Genomic DNA, 17505 nt, shown 5'->3' with positions numbered 1-17505 from the left:
AAAACCATCCTGTGTTTTTAGTCTTTATCGCTGATACTATCATTACATTTATCGACTGATTGAACAGTAGGATTCTCGGTTTTCACTCTTGTCTTCTTCATCGATAGCTCTCCTCCTCCTGATCCTTTCGGCTTCCTATGACGTGATGTAGACTTTCTAGCTGGAGCAGAACCATCTGACAGAGGGTCAGAACCTTCCATGTCAGTGGTTACAGAGACAATACGCCTCCTCCTAACTGATGGATCATTCGATGAATCTATGGACCCGTGCCTACTCCTGTGGTGGCGTCTTGGGTGTTTCGGTTGCATATCTGATATTGACGCACTGCTGTTTCGCCTTGGTGGAGAACCGTTTTGTGAGACCGTCTCAGATTTACGCCTCGTCTTCTTATGCTTTGGTTTCTCTTTCTCAGGAGGAGGCAACAACTCTTGTAATCCAACTCCTTCTCCTATTTGATTGTTGTTGGCATCTCCTCGAGAAACTACTTGACCGTTCTCATTCTCTTGAGGTTTGAAGTCACCCATCTACAGTTTTTTTTTTTAATACGTACCAATGATGAGTATACTTATACGTAAGAGAATAAGTAGAAATGTACAAACCATACCCAGCTTGGCATATTGGTTGCGGGACCGTCAGATCCGATGTGGGCAACATGCTTTACATCGGTAGGAAACCCGATCTGCATGTCCTTGTCTTTCTCTTCGTCTGCGGTTAAATGTTTCTTTTTCGATATGAGATGTAACTTGCATTACAAGAAAATGTTATTGTGAATTTATGAGACTAACCGAAAATCTGAGTAATGTAGCGAAGGCCTTTAAGAAGGCCTTTCACGGTCGCCATCTCGGGAGGAATGGTTTCTGGTTAGACCTTTAGATGCTGTTACTCTGTGAATGTGCAAAACCCTAACTTGTAAAGCAACACAAAAAAGACATTTAAAATTATCCAACGAGACAGACAAAGAATTGAACGAGATCGTCAGAGAGTTCACACCTCGATGGCATTGATATCCATTTTCGAAATAATTATCTATGTGACAGATAGATAGAGAGAGAGATAACAGGTTTCAGACAAATTCTTGGTTGAGAGGAGAAGAAGAAGAAGAGCACTATATTTTATTTAACCAAAAAAAAAAACAAAAAAACTTTTTCAAGGTTATTATTTTTGCTGTTTATATATAACTTTTATAAATAGAACTTATTTTTCGCTGGTGGTAGTGTTTACTCAATCCTTCCCATCCCATCCCCATGGGAGAAAAAAAGGAAAGACAAAATAAAACTAGTCGAGGAGAGGTTTTTACGGGTCGAGATGAGGAAGGAGACACGACCACTCACACAAAAGTTATTTGCATTTGCCAAAACTTGTTAACAACAAACACTACTTTGCATTAGGCAAAACTTGATGTCCTATCATTAAAAATTATTCTCATTATTATTATTATTCTGTTTACATTTGTGGCACTATATAATTGGCTGCATTATTCAGAAATTTCAATTTTTTTTTTCATATGATTAGTATTACATATTTTTTTTTGCTTTTTCTGATATATACTTTTACATCTATTTTTAAGATATAATAAAGTTGATTTAATTTAATAAATAAATAAAAATCTGAAAGCTTGAATGATTTAATTTTCCGGAACTACATGTTATTTAAAATTTAACAAGTTTTGGATGTGATGATATCTAATAGACTCATTTAAAATTATAATGACGTGGTGGCACTTGTTTTTTTCTTCTCCCAAAAGTCATATATCAAAGCAAGTGTAGTATCCATGTATATTATAAGAACATAATATATGGCGTCATTTATTCAAATTAATTAATCTTTAATTTATTTCTGTTTCAATTTTTGCTTTCATATTTTAATCTCTTATAACATTTTTAATTAATTTGGACTATTAACACTTCAATGTATATATGATTATATTAATGATACCTATATAAATGACCAAAAAAAAAAAGTTTTTATATAGCATAGAAATGATCTGTAAGTGATCAAATGATATGTGAATACATATATAACGATTAGATAAACAATTTTCAAAAATAATGATTAAAATGAATTTGTGTTTAGTGATATATAACTGTGGAGTTCATAATTGTGTACGCAACATAATATAAATGAATGTCGACGTAAAATCATGTTACTATTTAGTTTGAATGATTTTTATAAGTTATATCTCCGCTTGAGATTTTCTTTATTCTAATAAAGTACGCACTTACTCAATTTAGTTATGAAACTCACAATAATCATGGAGAAAAGACAATATAATTAATATCCAAAAACAAATACATATATGATACACTAATCAGTCCAAAGAACTGTTAAAACAAACAAACAAACAAACAAAAACAAGAACAAAACACAAAAGACATAAGACAGTTCTCATAAAATCCTAAATTTCTCCTTTTTTATTTTATTAATTTTGCCCGGATAATATAAAATTCATAGCCTTAACGACAAGTCGATGGAACTCGAGTTGGCTCCACTGCTCTCCGTCTCTACAGTATCCTCCTGATCTCTCCGTTGCTCCAGCTGGCAAAGAAGCGGCAGCGTACGGAGACACTCCGATGACGTCTCCTCCGGAAAAAGATCCATCAGCTTCGGCATCTTCGATATCTTAGGAGTCCTCGGCATCAAATACTTACATTTTCTGGCCGGAGGAGTCATACTCCTACTCATAGCCGGCGCCGGTGGAAACCCTTTATGAAACTTCCCTTCATCATCAAGATAACCCCTACGGTAGTAATCCATATGAGTCCTCCCCTGAAAACCAGGATTAGGGTTCCGGTTCTGGTTCACGTTCGGGTGGTAGCGGAAGTTGGTGGGTGCAGCGGCGGCGGGGGAAGAGAAGGTGGGAGGAACACGGCGGTTGGAGTGAAAAGCGTTGATGTGTGAGATTAGGTGTTGTGGCGATACGAAGACTCGCTTACAAACCCCACACTCTTGGTGTGTTGAATACAGCATGATTAGGTTTTTGTTGGTGCTTTGTATAAATGAAAAGATATGCAAGAGAAGAAACTGATGAGGGATAAAGACACATCTATCTAACTATTTATATAAAAACCAAGTTGTATGGGTGAGGAGAGGAGATGATGCCAGTTAATACTACCATATGGGGAAATATATTTTTCTATATGTGTTAATTTTTGTCTTACTTTGATTTTGATGATGATAATTGATAAAGATGGATTTATTATATCTTATACCATGGATGCATTTACTTTATTATTTCTTATATCATGCCTAAATTTAGTTCAGGATTTTTTCTGTAAATGTTTTCTATAAATATATGTATATCTAATCACATAAAGAAGTCAAACATAATATTTTTATAAGGAGAAAATTAAAAGGTCAAGATGATTTAAATGCAAATTAATAATTTAAGATTAATGATTGTTTTCATTTTGGGAATGATATTAATGGGAAGTTGGTTTATTTTTTAAGGGGAATACACAATTTACAACTTTTTGCTCCACTGTTAGTCTCTATTACAACTTTCTTTTATGAAATTCCTAATCAGTTTTATAATTTATCTACTACGATATATATTAACAAAAATGATTATATATAGTCTTCCTTCCACGTTTTAGCGCGTTATCTATATCCCAATTTTGTGTATTTAAAAATTTCTTTCTATGTAGGAGATTGAATTTTGATTTATTTGCTTATGAGGGAGGCGCGCGTGAGGGTTATCTGTTTTCTCTGCGCTTGATCCACGCGCGCATCCCCCTCCTCTCTTTTCTTTTTCACACAAATTTTTTCTTTTAGTAAATTTGGTTTTGCCTCTCCCGTAAGCCTTTTTGGTCGTCAAAGAGGCCCCACTTTTTCTTTTTTGTTTCTTCTAATATTTAGTGCGAGTAAGTTGAGTTTGAGAACTCCTCTTTTAGGGTTTCTCGTAGGTGGTTGGTTGGTGTTTCGAGATTATTCATTGGCAAAGATAACATCTGACTTGTGGTAGGGTTGCTCCTAGGCATGACCATAGTTACGGTTAATGCGGTTATGGTTAATTAACCACCGGTTAACGGTTATAATTTTCTTTAACCATGACTTTAACCATTATATATACATTTAAGACGGTTACGGTTATATACGGTTACGGTTAATCACAGTTACAGTTAAATACAGTTACGGTTATTTGATGATTATTATAATATTAATATTGGAGATAAAATCTTATGAAATACTATTTATTACAAGTAAAAAATATATGTGATTTCAAATATTTACAGTGAATTAGTTAAATCTGAGTATTGGATCGAAACTGAGAAACTCAACATCAAATACACACGGAAATAAGAATAAAAATAGTATAATATGAAATGTTTTGATTACTTACGTGTTCAACTTGTTGTGTTGTTTTTAATAAGTTGAAATTTTTATCCAAACATTTGATGTGTCTTTTCATTGTATACAGTTATAATATAATTTATTTTAAGGATTTAAATATGCGGTTAACCGTACGGTTACGGTTAATTAACGGTTACGGTTAATATTTTTCTTAACCGTAACTAATTTACTTGTACGGTTAACGGTTACGCTTTTTAACCGTTTTATACGTTTAGAGTCCAGTTACGGTTAGAAATACGGTTAAAGTTAGCTTTTGGCCCTACCCCAAATTTGTTTTTTATGGCTCGATTCATCGTTGGAGGTAATCGTTGGTGTTGGAGTGGCACCAGACAAATATGTTTTCTATGGCTGGATTCATCGTGGGAGGTAATCGCTGGTGTTGGAGTGGCGTTTTCTCTGGTGCGATGGCTTGTTTGGGTTGTTGAGAAAAGAAAGAAAAAATTGACTTGGTTCAAACTTTTATATGTATATAACCTCATCATCACAAATTATAAAATGTAGACATAATTGTTTTGCCACTGCATAACTTTGTAAGAAATTGATTTAATTTTTTTTTATTACAAGAATGATATTTGACTTGCTTCAAACTCTTTTAGAACACTTCTATTAATAACGTTTTAAAAGTTCTTTAAAGAGAAAACGGTAATCCCTATATTAGTAAAAGAGAAGTATAAAAAGTGCTTTCGGGTCGGGTCAATTTAAGAAAATTACCCGAAATTTGTAATTGGATCTTTTAAAGTTGGATAAATTAATGGGTTTGGATACATACATCGGATATTTTACAAATCTAATTTTAGAATTGTATTATTTCCATAACTAATTATAGGATTTACTAATATTTCTCTAACTAATTTAATTAAAGTTTGAGTACAATCCTAAAATTAGATTTGGAAAGTATCCGATTTATGTATCCAAACCCATTAATTTATCCAACTTTAAAAGATCCAATTACAAATTTCGGGTAATTTTCTTAAATTGATGGTTTTGTGTTATGGTTGACAATTTCGGGTAATTTTAATGGTTTTGCATATGGTTCTGATTCATTATTGTCTCTCTCATTTGGTTTTGCATATGATGGTTTTGTGTTATGGTTGACAAATTTCGGGTAATTTTCTTAAATTGATTGTTTTGTGTTATGGTTGTACATTTTAATTTTCTTAAACATATATAATTCGATTATGGACAATTACCCGAAATTACATATATATTTTAGTCAAAAGTGTATACTTCCACTTCTTTATTATTTTATTTAAACTTATTATACAAATATATGATTTACCATAATCGACTGCACTGTAACAAAATTAAAATGTAACATATTCTAATCCGTTAAAAGTTATATATATGTAATTATTTCTCCCGCGCTGTAGCGCGGGTCCGAACCTAGTAATAATTAATATTGCAGACAACATTTTTTTTTTGGCTTCCTATAGATATCTATATCCCTTGTTTAAGATACTCACATTAAATACTGATAAACTTAATTATGAAAAATATTAAGACAATCATATTGGGTATTAGTCATCTTATGGTGAGTGTCTTCAAAATATTTTTATAATAAATTTTAAATATTTAAATATGAGCGTCTTATTATTATTATTATTTTTTTTTTTGTCGTCAATATTAACGTCTCACCATTACAGTGTTTTGGGTAGATACTTGAAGACATTTTCAAAAATTAAAAGACACCCATGATTAAAATATATTAAAATTAAGCGAATAATATAAATTTAACGATACGAACAACACTGATCTTATGAAGTAAACCCACGTATAAATATATATCACATATCTGTAAATAGATCATGTATATTTCTTTCTTAACAACACTTTCTTAAACAAAGATGGATAAAAATATGAGCCAACTGTGAATCCGGCGGGTGGCAAATTCAGCCAGTCACTTCCTCTTGCTGTTCCCAATACTGAGGAGCTCGAGGCTCTGGAGAGTAATGTCACGAGCAGTTCTCGCTGGAGCAGCCTTTGTGGTTAAAGAGGAGGACGACGAAGCGAACTGGGTCCTCTGAGTTGTAGATGACCGACCATTGTTTGGGACGAGTCTACTCATTCGATTGTCTGTGAAGTCAGCTGATGAAGTGGCTCGTACACTTGACCCAGCAACTGCTTTTCTTGATGAACTCTGGTTTCTAGATAAAGTGATTGGCCTCTCCTGGTTTTGCTGATTCCCAAAAATGTTTTAATGATATGAAAGTTTAGAACTTTGGATCTTTCGCTTTACAAAAAAAAAAAGGAAATAGAATTTCTCTTCTCATGAACTAACCGTATCCTTAGATGCAAGAACATTCTCTGAGGTTATTGGTCTACTCGACCGATCAGCTTGAACGCCAGTTCCTGACCCATTTCTTCTAGTGTATGCCTCGAAAACACCTGAGATCCTCTCGCGACTGTCCTGCCCAACTGTATAAAGTTCAGAGGAAAGTCTGTTAGCATCCATCCGACCAGAGGGATTGGCCTCAAAGTTGTGTACCAGACTACCAGTACCCGAACTGAATCATTAATTTTAGGTATGGCATAACAATACACCTTTAACCAGAGAGAAGACAGGTTACTTCAGCAAAAAACTAAATAAAGTAAACGTGGCATAAGAGCAGTTACATGGCAACTTGGGCCAAGAATAAAGGGTTACTCTACCAGTGATTGTAAAGGTAAGTAAAGTTATAAGTAGAAGCAGGTCTTACTTGAAGGCTTTTCCACTTTGTCGGTAGATGGCAGTGGAATATTCATAGCTGGTCTTAAGCTTGGCTATTGGAACAGAGGAAAAACATGAGAAGGTTGATACTCAATTTAAAATGCACAAATAGGTCATAGCTTCAGCAAGGACTTACTCTTGGCTTGGAATTGGAGCTGGAACTGGAGCCGAGCTGGGGATACCTCAATATTGTCCAATCGAATACATAGTCAAACTGATAACCTGCACAAATAAGAATACAAAGCAATTTCTTGAGTGTTTTCTGTTAAATTTATATATACATGATCACATCAGATTTAGTATTTTCGACAATTTCACGACCTTCCCGGATAAATAGTTCTCTGAAAAGCCTCTTTAGGTATGAATAATCAGGTTTGTCCTCAAACCGTAATGAACGCACATAGAGAAAATACGATGTGAACTCAGGTGGATAGTTTTTACAGAGGACCTGCCAAATGCAATTTTAAGGTTGTAATTATAAACACCGGACATCTAAAATGTTAAACATTATCTCAAGTACTATAACAGTACACCTTCAGAACATAACTCGATACCAAAGAAGTTACTAATTATTGGACACGAAACAATTACCTCTACTGGTGTTAGCCTTTTCTTTTCACTGATCTTGTCATACTTCTGCTTTTTGGTGCCAGCACGAAGGCCTTGCCAAGGAAGGCTGAAACAGGAACAAGTTTCATAATAGGAAGACAAGAACGAAACAAACAAACAAACAAAAACAGATCTATCACTTTACCTTCCTCGAAGAAAATACATAAGCATATAGCCAAGAGATTCAAGATCATCCCTTCTGCTTTGCTCTGTGTAAGAGTTAAATTATTAGTTAAGAAACTGAGGAGTGTCAAGTCTCTCAGGTACATGCAAACTAATGGAGAAAGCAAAGACTATAGTGAGAAGCAAGAAAAAAAACTCACCAATTCCAAGATGGGTGTTGACACTCGCATATCGAGCTGTTCCTGTAAGATTCTTGTTTTCCCTAACAAATACAACTCTCGATTAGCAGATTGAAGAAAACAGATGAACTATGGCAGTTGCATATTCATGTGGGTCGAAGTTGTGAGTTGAAACACAAGCTGCATTCTCTTTACATGACGAGACAAAGTGTGTACCTGTATGGAATATGCTTGTGTGTTTGAAGATCTCTATACTTTTTCGCAAGCCCATAGTCAATGATGTACACCTGCAAAGGAAGAAACAAAGATATGTATAACCCAAAAGAGAAAAAGATGTGTATCCTTGCGGAAGCTCTCAGACAGTAGTCTTTAGAAGCAAAAAACTGACCTGGTTTGCTTTGCGTCCAAGACCCATCAAAAAGTTATCAGGCTTGATATCACGATGAAGGAAGCCTCGTACATGCATGTACTCGACTCTGTTTATCTGGCGAAAATTAAAATTCGAAACCAAAATGTGTAAATACATGTAATCAAACAGTATGGCAGAAGGCAGGAAACATATTTACCATCTGGTCAGCGAGCATCAGAACCGTTTTAAGAGTGAAAGATCGACTGCAATAGTTGAAAAATTCCTCCATACTAGGACCGAGAAGGTCGATCACCATACAGTTGTATTCACCCTCAACCCCAAACCATTTGAGGTGAGGAATACCAGCTTCAATAACAAAAAAAGACATATACATTAATATATCAAAAAGAAGATTTGAACTCTTAAGAGTGGACACAAAACGCAAAACCTACTTCCTCCTTGGAGAAGCATATAAAGCTTTGACTCGTAATGAAGCTGAGGGTGCCTAGCTCGAAGAGGCTCCTGCGTGAAGAAGTAAATTATCAATATCGAGTTTAAACACTTAAGACAATGACCAACAAGAACTATTATTATGTATATAACATAAGAAATCAAACCAGCATTACTAAGCTCATGTAATAAGAAAGTAAAACAAAATCAAATATAAGCACTGATCATTAAGAGACAAAATAATATTGAACTTACGAGCTTAACAGCCACTTCTTCTCCAGTTTGCACATTCACCCCTGAGAAACAAAACCAATTCAGAAAAAAAAAAGAGTAGGGAAAAGTAAAGACATGATAACAAAAAAGAGGAATATTAAAGAAAAGAAAAAAGAGACAATACCTAGGAAAATTTCACCAAAGGAACCACTTCCAAGCTTTCGTCCGAGCTTGAACTTACCACCAACCACACGATCCATTTTTTCTATAACCGAAATTAAAAAAAGTATACTTTTTTCCTTTCTACTACGTATGAATTTCAATACCAATTCAACTAAGTGCTATAGAAAGCTTGATCTCTGAAATTAGTTTCACACAGATCACAAATCGCGTCGCCTAAAATCCGATCGAATGGATCCCAATGACCTTCTTCTAACTTAAAAGAAAAGAAAAAAAAAACTAGAAAGTCTGGAAAAAACCTCGAGACTTTCTTATACAAGAGACAAATTCACACACGAGAAAAAAAAGGAAAAAGCTTTTGATCCTTGGATGAATAACCAAAATCGATGATTTGACGAAATATTTCTAAACAAATCTAAAAACTGTAGTTGACGGACTTAGATTTTGCTACAACCAAACTGAGATTACCCATTTACAACCAACCATCACCATCGAACTGCAACTAATAAAAACCAAAGTTTCAGACTAATCAGACTTTCAGACTTTCAGATCAGAGAGAAAATTTAAAGAGTCTTTCTTTCGAGAAACTAAAAAAAAAAAGAGAAGAAAAAAAGAAAAAACGCGGCGAGAAAAAGTTATCGTTTTAGACGAGAAGAGTGATGGGGAAATCTGATATGGATAGACCTCTGATTTGTATTTACTTTTCTAGGGAGAGATGAGATTTTTTCTAGGAAAATTCACAAAACTAGTGTAGAGAAGAAGAAGAGCCCTGGTTGATTTTTTCTTTTTTTTTTTTAATATATATTTTGCCTTATCTTGAATAGACAAAAAGGTCAACAACAACTCTCTCTGTTTAAGTTGCGTACTTATTTGTATAATAATCTCTCTCCCCCCACATGCTTAATTTACATTAAGCTTTACTTTACCCCATTTTTTTCTTTTAATTTTGGCACTATTAGTAGAAAACATCTCAGTCACCATATAATAACAACAACAAATCAACATGTACTGTTTAATAGGTCCATCATTAATTATATTATAATCTTTTATATATCACATATTTATTAAGTTTGGAATTGGATGCTCTTTATTTCTCTACCATCTATCTATATATAGACTGACTGATAGAGAATAATTTTGTTGTTAACAAAAAAAAAAGAGAGAATAATTTTGTTTTTCTTTTACCTTTGTGTCGGCATTATAATTTTAATTACTGTTATCCCAATTTTTACAACCAACCACACTGTTTTTTTTCTATTTTTTTTAAAGGTTAAATTAAGTACATAACCACATTTTGAAACATTTATATTTATTTTCAATTTGAGAACAAGTTAATGTTTTAATTAATATTCGTTGAACTAATCAAATTTTGCGGATACATCTGATATTTATTCATTGAATTTGTCAATAGTAATCTTCTTTTATTAAAAATGAATTTATCCAAAGACTATGTAGTATTTAAATTTATATTTTTGTTTTTACATTTTCTTCAATAACCTATGCCGACAGCAACGATCATAGTTAAACATTCTAACCAAACACATGGAAACACATTTTCTTACCAAACATAATTATTCTAAAGAGTTAAGAATACTTAGATAAGGTCATACTAAAAGGAAAAATTAAAGAATGTTTCAAGAAAACAATGAATAATTTTAGTATTATACCATAGTAATGCTTATGTCGTACAATTCAACTACAAAAATCAAATTAAAACTATATAAAAAAAAACTTGTAGAATTTAAACAATTTCTTTCTCTCTTTGTTTGATATGTTTGTGTTTACTCAGTGTCCCTAAGGCTTTCACTGGTGAGCCACAGTTTCTTCTGGACGATGAAAACGACATTGCTCTCACCATCGTCATTCTCTTGGTCAAGTTCTGAGCCTGTAGCTACCTTCTCCGACGCAACAATCTCCCAATGCAAAGCCTGCATATACTTCTTGATTGATTCAACAACACTTTCCTTATCTCTGATGATGACAAATCCTGTAGGTCTAAGAATCCGATCCATCTCGATTAATAGATCCTCCGCACTGCATCTTTTGCTTTTGATGTCTGAAAATACGGTCCAAGCGTGCAACATATCGTATGTTCGCGGGTATGTAGAGAAAGCCTCACACCTAAATTCAACCAGAAACAGAAAAAGGAATGGTGAGAAAGTGAGCTACTGTTACATAATTGAGGGAAAGTTTTTGGTTTTCGGGTACATACCAGTTATGATTTGTCCCGATTAAACCGCGGTCATAGATCAGTTTTAGAGTGTTGGGACCATCGGGAGATACAACATTCATAACCCAGACATCTTTATCTTTAAGAGCAGCTGCGAAAGAACCCATGTGAGCTTTCATGTCCATTATGTTCCTCACAGTGTTTGATTTGATTTTTGATGACATGAGATTCCAGTAACTGTCTACTTGTTGTCTCCAAAGTTCCTGCAAACAAAGAAGATAAACAAATCAATGTGCTTTTCCAACAAATATGTGAAAGCACCAATCAAGTAAGATCAATAGTTGCTAAAAGGTTTCGATTCTAGTACCGTGTCCTTCTCAAACGTGTCTGTTGAATAGCCGAAATCCGCAAGACGGGGAGGAGAAGAAGTCAACCTAGCTGGCCAAGGAGCTAACCCACTTCCCTTGGTTTTATGGTCATCTGTATATAGAAAAACAGAGCATGACTGTGACATATACAGCATACAAACTGAACTAAACAACCAAAAAAGAAAAAAGCAGAGCATACTTACGCTTGGAGTAAGGAGTGATGCAAGCTTCCATTAACACACCCGAAACCGCATCAGGATCAGCGTCAGAGCGACAAAGAGGAGGCTGCGTCCCCGGCTCTCTCTCCAAGTAACAATCATTACTCAATGGTTTCTGCCAAATCACAGTTTGGTTTCTTTTAACAGCGATTCTCCAACACATTCTTTCAACAAGAGCACTCATCTCCTTCCAGATCTTCAAATTCTCTTCATCTTGTGCATAAGCTTCAGGTGAAGAGTAAGCGAAATAACCGCCAGGTCTTAGTACACGATCGAGCTCAAGAAGGAGGAGTCCATCTCTTTGAAGCCAATCGATCCTACATCGAGAACAATGAGCTAGCTCGAATGATCTGCTCGGGTAAGGAAGCCTTTTGGTACCTAAAACACCAAGATAAGCGGGGATTCCTCTCTCTAACGCAAACTGGATTTGGTTCTGGTGAACATCATTAGGCGCTAATGACATTGTGATTATATCAGATGCAAGAAGGTAAGCTCCAAAACTTGCAACTCCACATCCAACATCAAGAACCGTTCTTAATCTCCCTTCGTCATTCAATACATCGTTTGAAAAGTTAAGCATCTGCAAGTAAAGAAAATCATTAGAAACAAAGTTATCACAAGAAAAAGAAAAAAAAAAAGTGAGCAAAAGATGATTACATTTGCCATTGATGCAATGTACTTATCAGCTCCATAATGGAAATGAGTGCCTCCACCGGGAAATGAAATTTTCTCGCCTTTCTCAACCATCCAATTCTGGTCAGACTTCTCTTTTGCAAGGTGAGTGTGAGGTATGTTCGCTTTCCACACTTCATCTCTACTCTTAGGCCACTTGATAGGAACCTAAATATCAATACAAATAGCAAAACAATCAAGACAATGTAACCAGAGACAAATCAAATGAAAGAACAATTAGAAAATTTAGCACCTTGTAGCCAGATGGTGGAGGAATCAAACAATTAAAGCGTCTCTCGGGAGGAGGACAATGGCGTTCATAATGTTCCATTACAGACAGATCAAGCTTCAACCTCATCTGGTAGATGAAATTCCTATCTAAGCAAGGGATGATTTCCGAGTGCCGATCATCACAGACCTTAAGATGTATTATATATACACCAAAAGTTAGCTTACATAAAACATAATAAAATTGTGCAGTTACCACCAAACTTGAGATTTTGATCAGAGAAACAACTTACAGGGAAACTTTTGGCCGCAACAAGACTGTCTTCAGCATTGGTGAGAGAATCATCCTGTTTGGCATCACCGTTATCATCATCTCCACCCAAATAAGAAGATCCGAGTTTCCTCAAAGACCTTCCATATTCCAATGCTGATGCACCTTGGCTAGAGGAACCATAGTACATAAACAAGAAACAGACGAATAACGCCACGACACAGACAGAAGCAATGAGGCGCTTCTTTTGGCCTCCATCAGATCTCCCTCTCATCATCCAACCAAAAGAGCTCTCTTCAGAGTGATGTTAACAAAAATGCTGTTTTGTCCACTCTCTTCTCTCTCCTTTCTGCACACAAATCAAGAACAGAACAATTATAAAGACAATGACTTTAAACAGTCTGAGATACTACTTTTAAGTAGAAAAAGTTTGGTAAATAGCCACTAGCACTTAACAAAAAAACAACATCATCATAATAAATTCTCAAAGCTGTAAACAAAAAAAAAAAGACTAGGAAGATTCAGATCCGTGTTTATTGGGTCAGAAACCACACAGGAAAGCATCTTGATTCAGAACCAAAGTTAAGTGTAAACCAAGAAACATACATAATAATAAAGTGTAGCCACCGACAACTTTTTTTTAATTTTGTTATGGTTAAGAGAGTAGTAAAAAGATTGGATCTTTGTAAAAAATAAATTAAATAGATCTCTTGTAGAGTTTAAAGCTTTTAATGAAAAAGTATTCACTTCAATTTCCCGGGAAAGTGAAAACACCCTACATTGAGTAACGAATGTCCCAATAACGCAGAGAATGAATGAATGAATGAATGAAACACGAATCTCAAACCCAAAACAAAACAAAACAAAAAAAATGGAACGAAAACAGAAAACCCAGAAGAAGGAGAGATGGGGAAACTCACCGTCACCGACCAGGAAGAGTCAGACACAGAGACAGACACAGTGGCCAACTGGTGGTACTTGAGAGAGAGAGATAGAGAGAGAGATCCGAGAATGGGAGAGTGAACGAAGTTATATTCTTTTTCTTTTTGGGCTTATAAAGGAACGATTTTTATGCAATTATAATAAAATATAAAAAAAGGAAAACTTTATAGATTCAGATCTCCTCTTCAAGGGAATGATACCTTTTTTCTTTTTTAATTTTTTAACAGTGGCTAAAATTTCCAAGAATAGTGAGATAGAGTTCAGTGTTTCGTTGTAAAGGCTTTTGTTTGATAGAAAGGTCTCTCTCTCTCCATGTCCACACTGTCGACTTGCTGTTAAATCTTTTTTTTTTTTTTTTTGGACCTATATATATGAATGATAATATGTATATATATCCATTGGTTATCAGAGCGAATAAAAACGACTTTTATAACGATTTTATCACAGAAGTAGATTTGACCTAATGCGTTTTTCAGTTTCATCAGATAATAAAAACAACCAACGACATGGTTATCAAATTAATTCTTGCAATTTCTTTTTTTTAAAAAGGTTTTTTATATGAAGTTATTATTATTTTTGCTTTATAATGAAGAAAATAGAGAGAGTTGGGCGATTGGGAAAAGTCATTGTCTGGCATTGGACACGGAATGAAAATATAAATCCGTGAACGCGTTTTTTGTATTCATTGTGTCGGTCAATTGCTGATTAACCTCCCAAATCAGTGTTTTACTATTTTTGATTATTTATTAACCATAGCAACTTGTGTATTTGTTCGGTTTATTAATTTAGTTTTTTCCTTTTTAATCAATTAATAACGTTCGTTAGTTCGCGACACACTAGTGGTGGAAACTGAAAAGATGGATGGGATGACCGACGAGATCTAGATCTGAGAGACCATTTATTGTGTTTTTCCTCACTTCCTAATTTCGTTTTGATTATTCATTCTCTCATTAACTAACCAAATCTAACTGTTTGCAAACTACGTTAACTTTTTTTTTTTTTTTTTTGGTAATCAACTACGTTAACTTTAATCTCTACCAAACTAAAACTACTTTAAAATTAAATATTTGTGTTGTTTTTAACATCTTTAAAAAACGACCAATAATATGCTTCACTTCAAATTACTCTCTTCTCCAGTTCCACTTTGAAATACGGCTGAAAATGCTTCCAAGTGTTTTTAGAAATTAACTATTTAATATATGCTCTCTCTCTCTTGCATACATACACTCAATGCTTTTTTTTTTTTGGTATACTTATTTATTTTATTTTATTTTTATCAACAAAAAATTAAGATTAACTCGAATCCAAACGAGGTAGGACAATACGCAGAGTATCTATCCGCTTTTACATTCAAATTTTTTGGAATTCAAATTGATGTCAGGTAAATTGTTTACTTATTTGACAGAACTCTGAAGATTTGGAGAAATGTTTGTAAACCTGTATTATGATTTTTTTTTTCAATAGATCTTCAAACATTTGTAAACATTTCTCCAAATCTTCAGAGTTCTGTCGGCTATGTACGAGATGTGCTTCCCGCTTCCCTCGCTATATGAAAACATTTATCAAAATAATGAAAACATATCAAACATGTCAACTAAATAAGTGGTAAGTCGTTAGAAGCGCGAAGTTGAAGTTGGAGTCATACCTTCTCATTCGATTGGGATGAAATTTGAATCATTTAAAAATAAACGTTTGTTCCTCTCTAATGTTGCTATTAAACTGTGTTTGCCTATTCGTGTCAAGTGTCAAGATTAATTTGTTAAGTGTTTGCCTATTCAATTTGTTTAACTGAGTTAGTTTGTTTAATTGAGTTTTAATATTCACTTACCCGTTTGCTACGATTAAACATTTCAAGGTACGAATTAATTAGTTGGAAAAAAAGTTTCCCCTCTAAAAATTGTATTTTGATGTGCTAAGTGGTACGCCTAAATTTGTTTACTTAGTGTGTTTTTTAAGACGCAAGTTTTGACTAATAAGTGATTTGGTTGAATTGATTTAGTGTTTACCACATGTGTCAAAGTGTGTGTGCAGTTGTGTACTTTTTAAGACGTGGGTGTTTAATATGACTAAGTGCTCGGTTTTTCTCATCCAAAATTCAAGTAGTTGTATAAAATATTCAGTGTTTCGACTAAAGAAGTGCTGCGACTAATTTGTTGATGATTCGAATATTGAAAAATCATTGAAAACACTAACCTCTTGAGGAAATTGCAATGCTTGTTTGGTGGATAAACGTTGGCTCTTTTAAGTAGCGGAAAATTGTTGTTAACTTCAACAGCTTTGTTTTTCCCTCAGCCGAATAATCATCCCTTGCAATAAAAGACATTATTTTGATTAATACTACGATCAACAACACTATATATATATAACATCAAATAAATAATAACGAAAACATGAGGCTGATCATTGACTAAGGAAGCAACAAGTGCTTTGACTAAAATGTATTTTCATCTAGTGTTTGCGAATTGTTTTGTTTTTAAGTTCACACAAAAAAAAAAGGAGGAAAAGTAGAGTTAATAACATGCCTCGATAGTCGATATATACTACTAAATCTGCTTAGAAGGATCTCATATATACTAAATGTTCAAAATTAACTGTTTGTTGAGAGTTGTTACCGACTAAAAGGCTAAAGGAGTGGTTCAATTAGTAAACGGTTGTTGGCTCTCTCTAATTAGTAGTGGAAAATTGTTGTTGTCTTTGAAAGCTCTGCTCTCCCCATCTGAATGGCACCTTGCAAAAAGAAGAAGATATGTTTGATTAATAACTACGAAAATATGAGAATGATCATAGTATATTGAAAAACATTCCACCTTAATTTCAACATTGTAATTTAATCCATAAGTTGTAAACGAAAAACTAACAAGAAATAGGATGGAATAAATCAGTATCAACATAGGTCAAAACAAAGCACTAAAGAGCCAGGAGGAGTATATAATGCGAGTGAATAAACAAACCCTAACGATACGACAATGAAACTATAAATACGAACAAAACTTAAAGTAAGGAAGTGGACACACTCGTGTGAATTTAAAACTCTTTTAAAATGAAAAGTAAACTCACTGAAAAATAAAAAAGAGGGCTGAGTTTTTGCTGCCGCCGGAGATGAACTTAAGAGTTTCTTGGAGTTTTTGCCGCCGTAGTGAGAGATAGAGAGAGAGAGAGAGACTGAGAGTTTCTATTTACATCTTTTGGATCAATTTTAGCTGTAACAGAAGGATGTGTATATTGCTTACTATATATAGATAAAAATTTTACCGTTGGAGAAAATTACTAACGGATAGTTTTCGAATTCTGAAGTAAAAATTGTCAGATTTGACGTCATAAGTTACCGTTACATCCTCAACGGCTAACTCACAGTTACCTAGCCTGCTTTGACGCCATAAGTTACCGTTTATTCTTCTTGCTGGACTGTGTTGATATCGGCCCAGCCCATCAGTGTTTTCTTACAAGTCCAATATTTGATGATATAATATGCTTAA

General features: G+C 34.2%; 4 protein-coding genes and 1 long non-coding RNA gene across 7 annotated transcripts; all 5 read right to left on the bottom strand.

The window, feature by feature from the left end:
• Window positions 1-5: 5 nt before the first annotated feature.
• On the bottom strand, window positions 6-1110 carry LOC17898024 (CRIB domain-containing protein RIC3). 2 transcript variants are annotated; one of them, XM_023789905.1, is made up of 4 exons: window positions 991-1110; window positions 786-902; window positions 605-705; window positions 6-524 (listed from the first exon to the last, which is right to left on the bottom strand). In XM_023789905.1, exons 2-4 carry the CDS (start codon window positions 838-840, stop codon window positions 18-20), a joined length of 663 nt encoding a protein of 220 aa, XP_023645673.1. In that variant the 5' UTR covers window positions 841-902; window positions 991-1110; the 3' UTR covers window positions 6-17. The 2 variants fall into 2 exon arrangements, with proteins under 2 accessions (XP_023645673.1, XP_006303814.1); XM_006303752.2 differs by lacking the exon at window positions 991-1110 and having other exon boundaries at window positions 786-956.
• Window positions 1111-2275: 1165 nt separating this feature from the next.
• LOC17900332 lies at window positions 2276-3163 on the bottom strand. The gene has a single exon (XM_006303952.2). It carries the CDS (start codon window positions 2965-2967, stop codon window positions 2446-2448), a length of 522 nt encoding a protein of 173 aa, XP_006304014.1. The 5' UTR covers window positions 2968-3163; the 3' UTR covers window positions 2276-2445.
• Window positions 3164-6042: 2879 nt separating this feature from the next.
• On the bottom strand, window positions 6043-9944 carry LOC17899833 (casein kinase 1-like protein 13). The gene is made up of 14 exons (XM_006303715.2): window positions 9165-9944; window positions 9023-9063; window positions 8770-8839; window positions 8535-8683; window positions 8357-8452; window positions 8185-8255; window positions 7990-8051; window positions 7812-7875; window positions 7649-7733; window positions 7379-7505; window positions 7194-7279; window positions 7047-7110; window positions 6629-6765; window positions 6043-6526 (listed from the first exon to the last, which is right to left on the bottom strand). The coding sequence occupies exons 1-14, from the start codon at window positions 9238-9240 to the stop codon at window positions 6248-6250; spliced, it is 1407 nt and encodes a 468-aa protein (XP_006303777.1). The 5' UTR covers window positions 9241-9944; the 3' UTR covers window positions 6043-6247.
• Window positions 9945-10792: 848 nt separating this feature from the next.
• On the bottom strand, window positions 10793-14116 carry LOC17897640 (probable methyltransferase PMT8). Its single transcript, XM_006305924.2, has 8 exons — window positions 14008-14116; window positions 13110-13436; window positions 12842-13006; window positions 12574-12756; window positions 11902-12496; window positions 11698-11810; window positions 11373-11593; window positions 10793-11281 (listed from the first exon to the last, which is right to left on the bottom strand). Exons 2-8 carry the CDS (start codon window positions 13362-13364, stop codon window positions 10942-10944), a joined length of 1872 nt encoding a protein of 623 aa, XP_006305986.1. The 5' UTR covers window positions 13365-13436; window positions 14008-14116; the 3' UTR covers window positions 10793-10941.
• Window positions 14117-15136: 1020 nt separating this feature from the next.
• On the bottom strand, window positions 15137-17223 carry LOC111832521. 2 transcript variants are annotated; one of them, XR_002835378.1, is made up of 4 exons: window positions 17087-17223; window positions 16642-16756; window positions 16223-16335; window positions 15137-15758 (listed from the first exon to the last, which is right to left on the bottom strand). It is a non-coding gene; the product is annotated as an uncharacterized LOC111832521 (long non-coding RNA). The 2 variants fall into 2 exon arrangements; XR_002835377.1 differs by having other exon boundaries at window positions 15137-16335.
• Window positions 17224-17505: the final 282 nt, after the last annotated feature.

This window comes from Capsella rubella, unplaced genomic scaffold (genome assembly GCF_000375325.1).
Source record: "Capsella rubella cultivar Monte Gargano unplaced genomic scaffold, Caprub1_0 scaffold_1, whole genome shotgun sequence".
Lineage (NCBI taxonomy): Eukaryota > Viridiplantae > Streptophyta > Magnoliopsida > Brassicales > Brassicaceae > Capsella > Capsella rubella.
This window is presented reverse-complemented; position numbering and strand designations above follow the sequence as displayed.